This window comes from Phacochoerus africanus, chromosome 11 (assembly GCF_016906955.1).
Source record: "Phacochoerus africanus isolate WHEZ1 chromosome 11, ROS_Pafr_v1, whole genome shotgun sequence".
NCBI lineage: Eukaryota > Metazoa > Chordata > Mammalia > Artiodactyla > Suidae > Phacochoerus > Phacochoerus africanus.
Window position 1 is genome coordinate 32413306 of NC_062554.1, and position 15827 is coordinate 32429132.

At 40.0% G+C, this 15827-nt stretch overlaps 1 protein-coding gene across 5 annotated transcripts in view; it reads left to right on the plus strand.

Annotated features, from left to right (window-relative positions):
- The first annotated feature begins 1482 nt into the window (after positions 1-1482).
- Positions 1483-15827, plus strand: part of CFAP300 (cilia and flagella associated protein 300) — a 41661-nt gene continuing 27316 nt past the window's right edge. Inside the window, exons 1-2 of one of the 5 annotated variants that reach the window (XM_047753744.1) lie at positions 1483-1633; positions 13718-13799. In XM_047753744.1, the coding sequence (XP_047609700.1) occupies positions 1620-1633; positions 13718-13799 (96 nt within the window). In that variant the 5' untranslated portion in view covers positions 1483-1619. Of the gene's footprint in view, positions 1634-13011; positions 13617-13717; positions 13800-15827 lie in introns of those variants that run through there. The other 4 variants (XM_047753741.1, XM_047753742.1, XM_047753743.1 and 1 more) reach the window with 4 other exon arrangements.

Below are 15827 nucleotides of genomic sequence, written 5' to 3' on the forward strand. Positions count from 1 at the left end.
AGGGGAAAGACAGGGATTCTTATATTTAGGACAAACACTACGAAGAAGATGGAGAGGCTATTGACTAGGATGGAAAAAACTAGAAATCAGTGGAAGAGGCAGGAAAGGGAGGTGGCCTGTTCTGGCCACGTTGAATATAGGTACTTGTTTGACATCCATGCAAGATGTTAAGGAGGCATTTAAAGATATAAGTCTGGAACTTCAGAGAGAAGTCAGAGTCAGGGAATTCTTTTTTTTTAATTGACATCTAAAAGGTATTTAAAACCAAAATGACTATTACGTACAAAGTTGTGCGTCCCACCCCAAATTTCTTAGGTTGAAGCCCTAACCCACAATGTGATTGTAATTAGAGATAGAGCCTTTAAGGAAGTAATTAAGGTTAAATGAGGTCATATGAATGGAACTCTAATCCACAGGGCTAGTCTCCTTATAAGGAGTGAAAGAGACACCAGAAGTACAGAGCTGCTAAAAGGTCAAGTAAAAGAATAAATAAGAAACAGTAAGATTTAGAAATGTAGTCACTAAATTCCTTGACAAGACAGTCTGAGTGGATTGGTGCAGACCAAAGTTTAACTCTCCAGTTAAAGAGCAGATGGAGGAGAAAATGTGAAGTAGTACAGTGACTAAGACAAGTTTTCAGGATGTTTTGCTGTGAAGGGGAGCTAAGAAATGGGGCAGTAGCCAGAAGGGCATATGGAGTCCAAGGAAGTTTTTATGAGTTTGCTTTGTTTTTAAGATGGAAGATGATAGTGCAATTTGTGTGGATGATCAAGTAGAGAAGATCAAATAGAGAATCAAAGTACCAAAAAAAAGAGAATCAAATAGAAAGAGCTAATGCAGGAAAGAAGGAAGCAAATGCAGAAGGTAAGTTCTTGAGGAAGTTGAAGCTTTAGAATACAAATGAAGTGTTTGATGTTTAATGGGAAACATAGCAATGGTGTTTCAAACAGGTGTACAGAGTTGATGGTGTGGAAATGAAGAAATTCTAACTGCTTCTATTTTTCTCATTCAAATATGAGGCAAGGTCACTAGCTAATGTTAATGTAGAATTTAGGGGCTATCAGAAAAGGTATGATATAGGTGTTGTAGAAAGTGGGAGAGTGAACACACTAGAGAAATTTCATAGGATTGCTCAGCAGTGTTGAAAGTCCAGGGAGGAATCTTTCCTGGAAACATTCCAGCCGATTTCCCTTCTATTTCAGCATCTTTTTTTTTTTTGGTCTTTTGTCTTTTTTTGTTGTTGTTGTTGCTATTTCTTGGGCAGCTTCCACGCATATGGAGGTTCCCAGGCCAGGGGTTGAATCAGAGCTGTAGCCACCGGCCTACGCCAGAGCCACAGCAACGCGGGATCCGAGCCGCGTCTGCAACCTACACCACAGCTCACGGCAACGCCGGATCGTTAACCCACTGAGCAAGGGCAGGGATCGAACCCGCAACCTCATGGTTCCTAGTCGGATTCGTTAACCACTGCACCACGACGGGAACTCCTATTTCAGCATCTTAAATGGAATTCAGATTTATCCTTAAACCAGAGACTGAAACTGCCTTCACTGAGAACATTAAACCTCTACCCCATTTGAAAACATAGCTATGATCCTGTTAGCAAAGAAGAAGGCTGGATGGTGGCTTTTGGGTAAGTAACCAACAGTATCTGCCATACTTTGCCAGGTTAATATGTGGGGGAGAAAAGGATGTCGTTCTTTTAAGACATCCTTTTCTTTGATTATTAGAAATTTCTTTGATTCTTAGAATTTTTTAATTGTGGCTGGTATTTAATATTTTATCTTTTGTGAATTAGTGGTTTATATAACTGCCCAATTTTTCTATTTTTAAGTTGATCTTTAAGAACTCATGGTCAGAATTGTAATCTTTATTTTATTTGTTTCCGAATATATTTACCATTTATCATTTGGCTTTCCTTTTTAGTTATGGTGTTTTATATGTGCAAATGTTTCTAATATTTCATCTAAATCTGTCAAATTTTTCTTTCTTTCTTGAGTGTCATGCTTTAAAATGTAACTCCTGTGATATCACGTTTTTAAGGAAAACCCCAAGATTTTGTAAATATTTATGTATTGTATAGTAATTTTATGATTTCATTATGTGTCCATATATAATCCACCTGAGAACTGTTATAGAACGTGAGGTAGAGATTTCATTTTTTTCCCCTTACATTTAACTGTTTGCCTCAGTGCGGCTCTGATCACGTCATTCCCTTAATTAAACACTGTCAACACTCTCTACCCTCCTATGCTCACCTCCAGAATAATGTTCAGACTTCCTATCCTGACATTCAAAGCATTCAATGGCCTGGCCCTGTTTTTTTTCGTACCCTATCTCATGGATTCTGTGATTTTCCTACTAGTTTTCAAACTGTACTCAGATGACACCCAGTGGGTGTGTAAAGCCCTCTGAAAATCATCTTGGCATAGAATCAGGAACCCAAAATAGGCAAAGACAGTAGCACTCACTCCCACTTCAAGTACAGAAACTCCTCTTTCACCTGATTTATATGATGGTGCTTCCAGACAAGAATTTTATTGAAGAGATTAAACTGCTTTGAAAGGAAAAAAAACCATCTCACACTTCTCTAGACCAACTCTTCCTCCTGTGCAAGTCTCATGATGTCTGCATTTATTTATTTATTTATTTTTGTCTTTTTAGGGCCATACTTGCAGCATATGGAGGTTCCCAGGCTAGGGGTCAAGTCAGAGCTGTAGCTGCCAGCCTACACCACAGCCACAATGCCAGATTTGAACTGCATCTGCAACCTATACTGCAGCTCACAGCAACACTGGATCCTTAACCCACTGAGTGAGGCCAGGGATCAACCCTATATCCTAATAGATGCTAGTCAGATTCGTTTCCACTGAGCCATGATGGGAATTCCCCATGATGTCTGCCTATTTTAGGTCGAGGTGCACAGGAAACAGACTTTGAGGCAGAGATCTGTGCGCCAGAGTTTTATCAAGGTGTGCTATCTGGTAAAGGAGTGAAGGAAGTAGGATGAAACAGAGAGAGATGTTTGAACTATGGAAACAGTTCCAGCAGAGATTCCAGTCAAAACTAGAAGGAACTCTGAAGCTCAAATGAGATGCCCCAAATCGAGGCAAGGGTCAATGTCATCCAGCCATTGGACTGTGGATATACTGAAGAAGTAAACTTGGGTGAAGGAGCTCCCTTTGGCTGTGGGTCTTTCCTGGAGAAAGACTCACTTGTAAGCCACCAGAGACCACAGTTCCATCAGTTGGACGAATGAGTGGCTCACCCAGTTCGGCAAGGCTTTCTGGGTGGTACACGCAGCATCTGCACCGTTTCCAAGCACTGGCTCAGGCTATTTTGTCAAGGGTGATTATTTCTCACCACCTCTAAAGCCTACCCACCCAACCATTAAGCCCAGCTCTCAAACTATATCCTCCGTTGAACACTCCCTGATTCTTGTCATTGTGAATACTTTCGAGTACTTTGTCTGTACTCCTCTTATGGCACTATGGCATTTATCCTGATCTATCTTCCAGTAGAGCTATTTTTCACTTCAATAAATTGAGAATTTTCAGTGATCTAGGCAATAAATTGGGACCTGGGGATATAGAGTGAACAAAACAGATATGAGTCTCTACATTCTTTATACAAATAATTGAAAGTTTTAAAGTACACAGGAGTAAAGGAGCATGCGGAGTGAAACTGAATTCAAACAAGGGTGTCAGGGAACGACTCTCTAAAGAAATGATATTAGGAGTTCTCATTGAGGCTTAGCAGGTTAAAAACCTGATATAGTGTCCATGAGGATGCAGGTTCGATCTCTGGCCTCAATCAGTGGGTTAAGGATCCGGTGTTGTCACAAGCTGGGACGTAGGTTGCAGATGCGGCTCAGATCCAGTGTTGCTGTGGCTGTGGTGTAGGCCAGCAACTGCAGCTCTGATTCAACCCCTAGCCCGGGAACTTCCATATGCCACAAGTGCGGCCCTAAAGAGGAGAAAAAAAGAAGATAAAGAGCGATATTAAACACAGACCAAGAGGATAAGTAGAGGGTAGCTCAGTGAAAAAAGGTGATGAGGATAAGAAGTGGGTTGTGTTCAAGTAAGAGAGAGCCACGAATTCTAACCCAGACACTTATTCAACAAATATATATGTATATTGATCTCTTCCTGTGTATCAGACCTCCCCTTAGCTGCTGGAGCTCCATCACTTAAACAAAACAGAAGAAAATTCCTTCCCCTCATGGACCTTGCATTCTAGGAAGCGAAAAAATCCAACATAGTTAGAGTTTAGAGAACAAAGGAGAAAGTGGTGCAAGGTGCTACAAGATGTGGTTGTTTTGGCAGGTTAGAAACAGATGACTAGTGGTCTGGTACGAATTTGAAGATTTTAACAGCACAGGATATGATCAGATTTTTTTAAAATAATAACTCTGGCTGCTATGTATATGTCCTGTCTCCCCTACTATATTGTAAGCTTTTAGAAGACTGCTCTCTAAGAAGCATATAAAACCCCTTTGTAAATAATGAGCACCCAGTAAATAATAATAGCTCACACTTGAATGCTTTCTGTGTACAGGAGACTGGTCTAAGCACATTCCATGTGTTAAATCATTAATCCTCACAATCCACCATTTCAGTTGACTGGCTGCATGAGAGGAAGCATGCTTATTCATTTGCAGCACTGGTACTTGGACACACCTGAAAGTCTACAGATACCACTCTATGTGCAAAGGAAGGGGAAAAGGAAGTTGCACAGGGGAACAAAAAAAAATCGGAATGCCACATGCACAACTCCATATGCCTTGGCATCTTATCTGAACCAAATCATTAAAAAACATTCACAGTGAGCTACAAGATAAGAAATACATGGACCAGAAAACAGTGTGATCCTAGAGCCAAAAAGGACTGATGTACCCACTGGCACATCTCTAGGACCCTCATTGTTTCATCCGTATTAATAACCATTTCAGGAGTTCCCATTGTGGCTTACTGTGTTAAGAGCCCAAAAGAGTGTCCCTAAGGATTCAGGTTCAATTCCTGGCCTCACTCAGTGGGTATTGCTGAAAACTGCAGCATAAGTCAAAGATGCTGCTCAGATCCAGTGTTGCTGTGGTGTAGGCCTGCAGCTACAGGTCCAGTTTGACCCCTAGCCTGGGAACCTCCATATGCTGCGAATGTGGGCAGAAAAAGGAAAATTTAAAAAATTTTAAATAATAGTAACCATTTAAAAGTATGTCTAAAGAACATGATGAGCTGGTTTAAAATATTTCTGCAGAGCCATTTATTATAAATCACAACAATCACTTAAAGCATCACCAATACTCCATCCCTCTTGTTAAAAAAAAAGTTGTTTTAATTTTTTTAAACCTCAAGAATTTGTCTCCTGGAGTCCACAAAGAGACCTGCTCTGATTGGGGATCGTCCCACCCCGTCCCTGCAGCTCCCCGACATGGCAACACACAAATGAAAGAGTCCCCTACAGCCTGGAAAGAGCAGCCATGCTTGCCTGCATGAGAAGCTAAATATTCCACTTATGAAGAGGCACCAAGGAACAAATAGCTATTAGACTTAAGTCTCACAAATTAGTTCTTATTTCCAAATAGTAAACAACACAATGAGCCAGGACTTCTCAGAAGATGAGGAAAGGCAGTTGAGGTGGGAGGATACAGTTGTGCAGTGAAGGGTGGTCAGGGTTAATAGGTTACCATGGAGGATCTTTGACCAGAATTCTATTTGAATTCAAAACAAGTGTGAAACAGCTCAGGGGACTTTTCCTTCAAGCAATCCCAAACAAGTCAGATCTTGGATCAAGTGTAAGTCTATCTATAGACTTATCCGTAAAGAAAAATGTCTAAATAATAAAGAGCCACACCCTCCCCCACTCAAGCTTTATTTCTGCGCACCAATTTCCCTAAGATTTCACCCCCTGCTTCCTTTCCTCAGTGTTTGCCTCCATCTCAGGCAAGAGGTATAGCCCCTCCTTGCGCCTTATCCCTCTTACAGTGCTGGAGGCATGGCAAACTGATTGGAGTAGGAAATCAGGGTACCCTATTTTATAACATTTCATAAATTTTGTTTGAGCAAGTGTAAACCAAAACCAGAATTTTGCAATAAAAAGTATTTTTATAGAAACCAAACAAGACTAACGAGAGCTGTACCCAGCCATTAGAAAGGCAAAGAAACTGCTTTTCTTGACAGTCCTGAAAAGCTTTAATGTCAAAGACAGGAGGCCTATCCCAGACCAGAGAGACAAGTTCCAGCCCCTACTTGTTTATATCTTCCCTGGCCATAACTCCACCCCAGCCCATCCCCCCTCCTCCACCCCCAGGCTTAGGTCTTCCAGAAATGAAAGGAGTCAGGTTTAACCCTTTCCTTTACCACAGGGCCTTTTAACTGCCCACAGATACACAATGTGATGAGCTACAGGCTGCTGTGCTAAAGCATCCAAGTCAATACGAAAGCAAATAATGATAATGTTCATTTAGTTCAGCACATACCAGACACAGCAGATAAAGGAGTATATTCTCGCAACAACCCAGACGAGGAAACTGAGGCTTTAAGAAGGTAACTTGCCAAGTTACCGTCACACGATTAGTACGTGGCAGAGCAGATCACTTGACCTAAAAGTCTATATTTACCCACAGTACTACACTAGCTATAAATTAAATTTATAAAATGTTATCCTTTTTTTGGGGGGGGCGCTCTTCTGTAAGCCATATGGAAGTTCCCAGGCTAGGGGTTGAATCAGAGCTTCATGCAGCTTCCGGCCTACACCACAGCCACCACAACTCCCAATTGGTAATCCACTGAGCAAGGCCAGGGATTGAGCCTGAGTCCTCATGGATACTAGTCAGGTTCATTACCACTGAGCCACTATGGGACCTCCTATAAAATGTTATCTTTAAATATACTTCTTAATCCTTAGAGTACAAATTGTTTAATTTCTTTATTCATTTGGCCAAGCCCTCAGTATGTGGAAGTTCTTGAGCCAGGGATCAAACCTGCGAGGCACTTGTTACCTGAGCCATAGCTGAAGCAACTCCATACCCTTAACCCACTACCCTGCAAGGGAACTTCCTCAAATTGTTTTAAATACATCCAGGTAGCAAGTCTGACTGTGGCAAAAATTAATACCACAAAAATACAACTTAGTCCAGTTATTTGTCTTATTCATATATAATATAAATCAGTAAAAAGATTCACTGATTTGCTTATTCAATAAATGTTTTGGAATTTCCTTCTATGGGCCAGCCACCAAGAACACATGTTGAACAATCTCTGACCTCTTGAATTGTACTAGCTAGTGAGGGAGACAAACATTAACTATGGAAGCACACAAATATTTAAATAATTGCATGGGGTTATAAGCATTGTGAGGGACAAGTATGTGTTATGAGAGTATAACCAGGAAAACCAGTGTTAACTGGTCTGTCAGAAAGGTCAGCTGAGGGAAGCAATTAATAATCTGAACCGTGAAGAATGCATAGAAAGTAGTTAGGCAGAAAGTGCAAAGAAGGAAGGTGGTCCAGGCAAAGGATTTTCTTTTTACCAAGGCCCCGATCAAGAAGAGAGAGTTGCTTTTTCCAGACCAGTGATCCCTGTGTAGGGAGCCCAGGAAAGAGACAGGAAAAGAGGTTGAAAATAAAAACCATGGAGCAACAGGAGTTGGATTTTATCCCGAGGGAAATGGAAACCCATTAAAGGATTCTCAATAGTATAGTTTTAGAGTCTGATTTTTTATTATTAATTTTTTTTTGTCTTTTGAGGGCCACACCTGCAGCATATGGAAGTTCACAGGCTAGGGGTCTAATCGGAGCTGTTGCTGCCAGTCTACACCACAGCCACAGCAACACCAGATCCCAGCCGCGTCTGTGACCTACACTACAGCTCAGGGCAATGCCGGATCCTTAACCCACTGAGTGAGGCCAGGGATCGAACACGCAACCTCATGGTTCCCAGTCGGATTCGTTTCTGCCGCACCATGACAAGAATTCCTGATTTATTATTTTTAAAACTCCGTCTGGCTGCTGATGTCAGAAGGGCACAAATAGAAGAGGAAGATGAGTTAGGAAGTCTTGCTTACAGTCATCCAAGCAAAAAGATAGTGCTAGCTTGGACTAAAGTGTCAATAGAGGAACCTGGAGAGAAGTGGACAGATTGTAGTACATACATTTAGAAGATTATATGATTTTATGATGAGTTTGATTTGGGAGAGGATGGGGAGGGGTGAGACAAGATGGAATCAGAGATAATTCTAGGTTTCCGAATTGAGCAGTTGGGTGGACAGAGGTGTAGAATAGCTTGAAAATAAAGGTGAAAGGGGGTAGGGCTGTTGGATAGGTTTTGTCTAAACCAGCACTTCTCCTTTAATATGTATATGAGTCACCTGAGGAATCTGATACTGTAGGTCTGTGGTCAAGTCAGAGATACTGCATTTCTACAAGAACTCAAACGGTGTCAGTGCTGCGATCAATCGACCACACTTTAAGTAAAAAGGCTCTACTCTAACATGCCAACAGACATAGGGTTTTAAAATTTGTATTTAGTTGTCATGATTTCCTAAGGAAAGGAGATCTCAATTAATTAAAAAGAGTATAATTTAAAAATAAAGAAGTTTTTATGAAAAGCTAATTTAGTTTTATGAAAAAGTAGAGCACCCTAGGAGTTCCCGTTGTGGCTCAGTAGTAACAAACCTGACTAGTATCCACGAGGTTTCAGGTTTGATCCCTGGGCTTGCTTAATGTGTTAAGGATCCGGCATTGCCATGTGCTGTGGTGTAGGTCACAGACACGGCTCAGATCTGGCTGTGGCTGTGACTGTGGCATAGGCCAGAGGCTGCAGCTCTGATTTGACCCCTAACCCGGGAACCTCCGTATACCACAGGTGTGGCCCTGAATTTAAAAAAAAATAAGTATATCACCCTAAGTGTGTTCATTTGGCCATGGATGAAATGAAATATTGATTATGAACAGACTTTGAATAGCCACAGATCTAAACAAAATAACTTATTGATAAGCAACATTTCTCAGATTTCAAGTAGTTGTGATTACAACTATTATTTCATTCCTCCAGAAAAGTAAAAATTCTATCACTATTTATCAGGAACACACAACCACTAGAATCAACTTAATATTGTTCTTGGCTTCTGTGTTCAGTAAATCTTTTTCATATCATTAGAATCATAGAAAATGTATACCAAGTAAAAACATAGAAAGAAAGAAAATAAGTGTTACATTAATATAAATTAATATTTAAATTCATTAATTCTAATCATTAATATTTAATAATTTAGTAATTAATAATTAATATTAGAATTAGCTTGCTCCTCACTTTATTGAATGTTTTTAGTCAGGCTTACTTTCAGTCAAATATATGTGTATCATAAATTATCAAATAAAAGCTGGTGGCTTGGCAACTTTAAACAGTGACTAGAGAGCAAGTAAATGGTCAATGAGAAGAGTAGATTGAATTTTGTAAGAATGAGAGGAAGCAAGTTGAGTTTAAAAACATGAAATAGCAAGATGACAAGAATTTTTCAATAATTTCCAACTAATTTATAAGGACTTTTCAGGCAGAGATGGATATTTTATACATCTTGCAATTCCCATAGCGCCTAATAATATGCAGAGTATGGGCTACCTAGTCAGATGAAAGGAATGTAAAAAAACTGAAAGAATAATAACATCTAATGACCAAATATTAGAACAGTGGTATGTTTCACTTGGTAAACTTTTACGATTAAATTAAGTGAATGGGAGCCAGTAGTAGTAATTAACACATTCATCTTGTGGCAACAATTACACAATCCAATAAGACAAAGTTCATGTTTTAAGGATGTAAAATTAAGATTCATAGCTGGAGTTCCTGTTGTGGCTCAGTGGTAACAAACCTAACCAGTATCTGTGAGGGTGAATGTTCAATTCCTGGCCTTGTTCAGTGGGTTAAGGATCTGGCGTTGCCATGAGCTGTGGTGTAGATTACAGACAAGGCTCGGATCTGACATTGCTGTGGCTGTGGCATAGGCTGGCGGCTGCAGTTCCAATTCAACCCCTAGCCTGAGAACTTCCACATGCTGCAAGTGCGGCCCTAAAAAGACAAAAATAATAAGATTCATAACAATTAAGTAATGAAAAACTTGAAACAGCTAACAGCTAGAGGAGAGAAAGCAATAATTTCTAACCCAGTTATTCTCTGGGGGATAGTCATAATCTGAAATATGACAAGTCAAACCTCATTTCCTATATACACAAACTATATATTGAGATTCTGTTCTTAGAAGTCCATATGAAAATAGCCATTAATATTAATAACTACCATACATTGGACTTTTAAGTGTCAGTCATTGTGATAAGCACTTCCTACAAATTAATTTAATCCTTATGGTAACCCTATAATGTAAAAAAAAAAATTACATTCAATTTACAGATGAGGCTACTAGACACCACAGCTGCAGTTGGATTTCTAATCTGACTTCAAGCTATCAAACATAGCCATACTGAGATAGGCTTGGATCTGGGGCCTGGGACCCTTTGCTGCAGTGCTTGCACCTGGACAAACATCTCCTCCAGCAACAGAATATGAAGAAACTATAAAGGACTAAAAATAACTTCACATTTGCAATTGGGCCAAATTACTAACAACAAGATACAAAAAGGCCAATATCCAACTGCCACTTCTGAGGTGGTTGGAGCAAAAGCAGAGTATTGCAGGTGATCCCTCCACACAGCACTACAAAGGGGGTAGGCAAACCACCTAAGCCACCTTGCTGGCCCAACCCACCACTTCACCCCTACCCTCACCCCATAAGAGACCAGCTCCCTCAGGGAGTGAGCAATGAAACCTGTTACTTGCTTTAGTTTCCTTGTGCTACAGTCTCAATAAAGCCTTTCCTGAATTCCTTTTCTGGCCTCTCATCAGTTTCTATTGATAAAAGAGTCCAAGGACCCTGATTAGTTCCAATACTGTGAAAATACCAAAACTGATCATAAAATATAAAACAAACCACAAATATATGCAAAATTAAACACAATCTGATAACTGTTTTGTAAATATGGAAGAGTTTTTTTTCCACATATACTTGTCTGGCCAAGGCTCCTTAAAGTGTGAGTCAATGAAATTTAGACTGAAAACATGTTTTTTCTGGTAAATCTCCCTATGGAAAATGTTCTTCAGTGCTCCAAGAATTTGAAAAATTATATGTCTGGGATTATGGGTGTTTTTATTCTTTTTGCTTACTTGGTTTTTTTCCTCTCTGTTAAATATGTGTCACATATGCAGTTTAAAAAAGAAAAACTTAAAGATGATTCGGAGATTCAAAAAATGATTTTCAAACTGAATTAATAAAGGTTATATAGAACATATACCAATCATGCATATTTGTGACAAATACCAATTAGAAAACTATCATTTTCCAAGTAAATATTGAACTTAAGACTATGTAGTCAAAGTATAATCACTGATTATAGGGCTGAAAAAAAGAGGATGAATTTCGTTAACAACGCAATAAAAATGATTTACTTTTGAATAATACAAAAAAAAAGTTCCTAACTTAAATTAGCATCTTAAATCCAAAATAAATATAATTATATCTTTATCATGTATTACATATTTGAGGAGTTTTTAAAAACACTTTTTTAAAAAGACTTTTTAAACACATATATAAAATTTAATCACATTGTATACTTTAAATATGTGCAGTTTGTTGTATGTTGTTTATACACCAACAAAGGCCAGAAAAACCTAGAAAAAGAATTAACTAAACAAATACTTCATCCTTAGGCCCTGTGCAAAATGTTCTTATAAAATGTTAAGCAAATTCCCCCATGTTGAATAGCATGTAATCTGTTTGGAAAGATATCTACAAAAAATCAGAAAGATAAAAGTACAAAGTAGTATATGATCAAATATTTGTCTAGCAATAACTAAATATATTTGAAGTTAAAGGTAATGGAATAAATTTATTCATGAGATGGGATTTAAGATAAATTTGTGTGTGTGTGTGTGTGTTTTTAGGGCCGCACCCACAGCATATGGAGGTTTCCAGGCTAGGGCTCTAATCGGAGCTACAGCCACGGGCCTATGCTTATAGTTTTTAAATACGCCAGGAGTTCCCCTTGAGGCTCAGCAGAAATGTATCTGACTACCATCCAGGAGGACTCAAGTTCGATCCATGGCCTTGCTCAGTGGGTTAAGGAGCCAGCGTTGCCCTGAGCTGTGGTGTAAGTGCCAGATACGGCTTGGAACTGACGTTGCTGTGCCTGTGGCATGGGCTGGTATCTGTGGCACAGGCTGGTAGCTGTAGCTTCAATTTGACCCCTAGCCTGGGAACCTCCATATGCCTCAGGTGCAGCCCTAAAAAGACAAAAAAAAAAAAAGAAAAGAGAAAGAAAATAATCCCATATTCAGAATTGCACGAAAGGAGTAAGAAAAATGTAAAGGGTAAATATACCGGTAAATATGAAATAATATTGGCTGTTTAAAATAATAGTAACAAAAATAATGTATTTTGGATGAAGGTAGAAGTAAAACACTGACCCCTCCCCCACTAAAAAAAAAACACAATGAAAAGTGAATAGATTTTATATGTTGTAAGTTTCTTGTTTGAAAGTGTGTGTCGTGTGTGTGTGTGTGTGTGTGTGTGTGTGTGTGTGTGTCCCCCTCTCCTACTGTTGGCTGGGTAATATCAACATCAGTTTTTGGAGAGCTATAGGAAAGGGAGAGGGAGTTAGCAAAGAATTGGAAAAGAACTGTATTCCTCCCTCCCCTTTTCAAAGCCCAGATTCACAGATATTAGGCAAAACAAAACTATAGATACAAAAGGTAATTTTTAGTAGAAAATAAGAAATACGTGTTTCTATTAAACAGCATATTGTACTGCAGTGTGTATGGAAAAATTTGTTTAGCCTTCAGATGTAACTTTTAAGGGGGGAAAAAAAAGCCGTAGGTGGTAAAAGAGAATATAGTTTCCCAAGTAGTCATACAAACATCTACCTTCCAAAATAGCACTAATTAATTCAGAATAATTTTTTCTGCAAAAATGTTTGAGTCACTAAATTTAGATGGCTATATATCTAAGATTACAGGGTTTGAGACTAAGAAGTTAACCCACGTTGAGTAATTATTACTGACTTCATTTCAACAAAGAAGTACTGGCAATTTTTCTCCGCTCCCGACCCCTAGTTTCCAGCACCGCGGGCTGGGGTGGAGAAGCCAGAGCGCTGGATCGCGAGAAGAAAGGAGAGACTGGCAGGTTTCCTCCCTCGCCCACCGCGGCTGGGCAGGGAGGCGGGGCTCCTGGGTTGCCAAAGTCCGTGGCCCCGCCCCCCGCAGCGTCCCGCCCACCCGAAGGCCGCCGCGTCGCTATGGAAACGGCCACGGCTTCGGCGCTGCCAGGACCAGGATGGCGGCTGGGGAGCCGGGGGATTTGGGCGGCTACTACTTCAGATTCCTGCCTCAGAAAACCTTCCAGTCTCTGAGCACCCCGGAGACCACCAGCCGGCTTCGCCAGTGGTGAGAAGCCGAGAGACAGGGAAAGAAGAGCCCCTCGGCCTGCATGGATGTGGAGACTCCAGCCGACAGTCGAGGCGGCCTGGAACCGCCCTTAGGCCCCAGCCTGAATGAAATCCAGAGGAGGCAGTAACACTGGCGAGGGGCGGACTCCGTGGGTGGGGCGGGCTGGATGTGCCCTATCTGAGGATGCTACCTCACGTAGACTGCTTTTTCCTCCTCTGCCTCAGGTCCATGCTGGGCAGAATCAAGGTGCAGGCATTCGGCTTTGACCAGACGTTTCAGGCCTATCGGAAGGATGATTTCGTTATGGTTGGTATGGGGGTTGGAATGTTCCTTGAATCACTGCTGATTTCACCTTTTTACCCACTTCAGGCATAGATTCGTAAGAGCACACCGTTACTTAGTCGTTTTCTTGGAGTTTGAGAATAATTAAAAGTTCAGATGATCAATTTGAGGAGGAACATTTCCCATCACCACAAATTAGCTCATCTGCGGTATCCTGCCATAGAGAACTTTTCAATTTTGAGACGTCAGTGGTCAGTGTCTCTTCTCTTAGAAAATCTCTTTTTTTTAGTGAACACACCCTCAATTTTAAATATTATCCAGCTTTATCCCCGGCTTTATTTACTAGGCTTAGCTTCAAATTACTCTTGTTTGTTTCTCAAAATCAAATCTACCTTGTGAGAACAGGCTCTATTAGCAGTTCCAAATGAAGAATTCCCAAAAAAGTTTTAAGCAGTAGCAGAGTTATTAGAATAAGTCTTATTCTGTTAAAGTTAGCTGCCTTGAAAAGGGAAAAACTCACTTGAAAATACAAATCCTGATGTGTTAGTTGAATTCCAGTCACACTATTTAAAAGTCCTGGGTTTTTTTATCCTCAATTAAATGGAAAATACTGTTATTGTTTGTGATATTATCTTTGTCAACAATGTCCTTAAGGTACTGACTCTAGTGTACAGTTGGCATAGTTTATTCACTCATTCACAAACACTTCGTGAGGGCCTACTATGGGCTAGGAATTCTGTCAAGTGGTAGGGATGCAAGAAGGAGCAAGACAAAGAGGAACCTGGCTTCCAAAGATCTTACATACCCATGGCAAAACTGCCAGTAAACAAACAAATCATTCTCATACAAAGTGATAGTACAGTGAAGAAAATATTAGCCTAATTAATAAACCGAAATATTTACTGTGAGGGTGTATTAGTTTCCCAGGGCTGTTGCAGTAAAGTACCACAAAGCGGAGGTTTAAAATAGCAGGAAATGTATTGTCTTACAGTTTTGGAGGCAAAAAGTGCAAAATCAAGATAGCAGAGTTATGCTCCCTCTAAAATCTATAGCAAGAGTCTTTCCTTACCTCTTCCTAACTCCCAGTGGTTGCCAGCAACCTTTGGCACTTCTTGGCTTGCAGCTGCGGAAAACTTCAATCTCTGCCCCTGTCAAGGTCACTTACCTCTCTCTCCTCATCTCCTCATGTATCGATGGCTGTGTCTCTTCTTTTATAAGAACATCAACCATATTGAATTAAGGGCTCACCCTACTCCAGGATAACCTCATTTTAACTAATTATATCTGCAGCAAACCTGTTTCCAACTAAAGTCACTTTCTGAGGTTCCAAGGAGAACATCAATTTGAGGGGTTGGGAGAGGCTGGAAGGACACGATTCAATCCTGAACACAGGGTAGATTGATTAAATGTTTATTTTCCTTTACTAAGATAATGTTACAATGTTAGTGTAATATACTACTGATGATGACATTAATGATATTTCTCAAATATTTATGGTTAGTCTTTTTATATTTTTCATTTATGCCAGAACTGACTTTCAAAGTAATATTTTTTAAAAGAAGATCAGAATTTTAATTCACTGAATTTTATTAGAGTTCTGTAAAATGTTTAATGTAAGCAATTCATTCATATTTATTCAATATTTATAGAAAGTTCCCGCCGTGGCTCAGTGGTAACGAACCTGACTAGTAGCCACGAGGCTACAAGTTCAATCCCTAGCCTCACTCAGTGGGTTAAGGATCTGACGTTGCCGTGAGTTGTGTGGCATAGGTTGCAGATGCAGCTTGGGTCTGGCCTTGCTCTGGCTGTGGTGTAGGCTGGCAGCTACAGCTCCTATTTGACCTCTAGCCTTACTATATCCCTGCAAGGAGGCTGTTAAAAAGTTGAAGAAACCTGATCCCAGCTTGTAAGTCATATGTACAGTTTTGGAAGCTAGAAATGTGAAAAGTTCTCTATAAGACAATAAAATAAGTGCTATACTGGAAGATGTATAAGGTGCCGTGGACACAAGGCAAAAAAAAGATCACTCATTGGAGGGGCATTAGTGTTAGA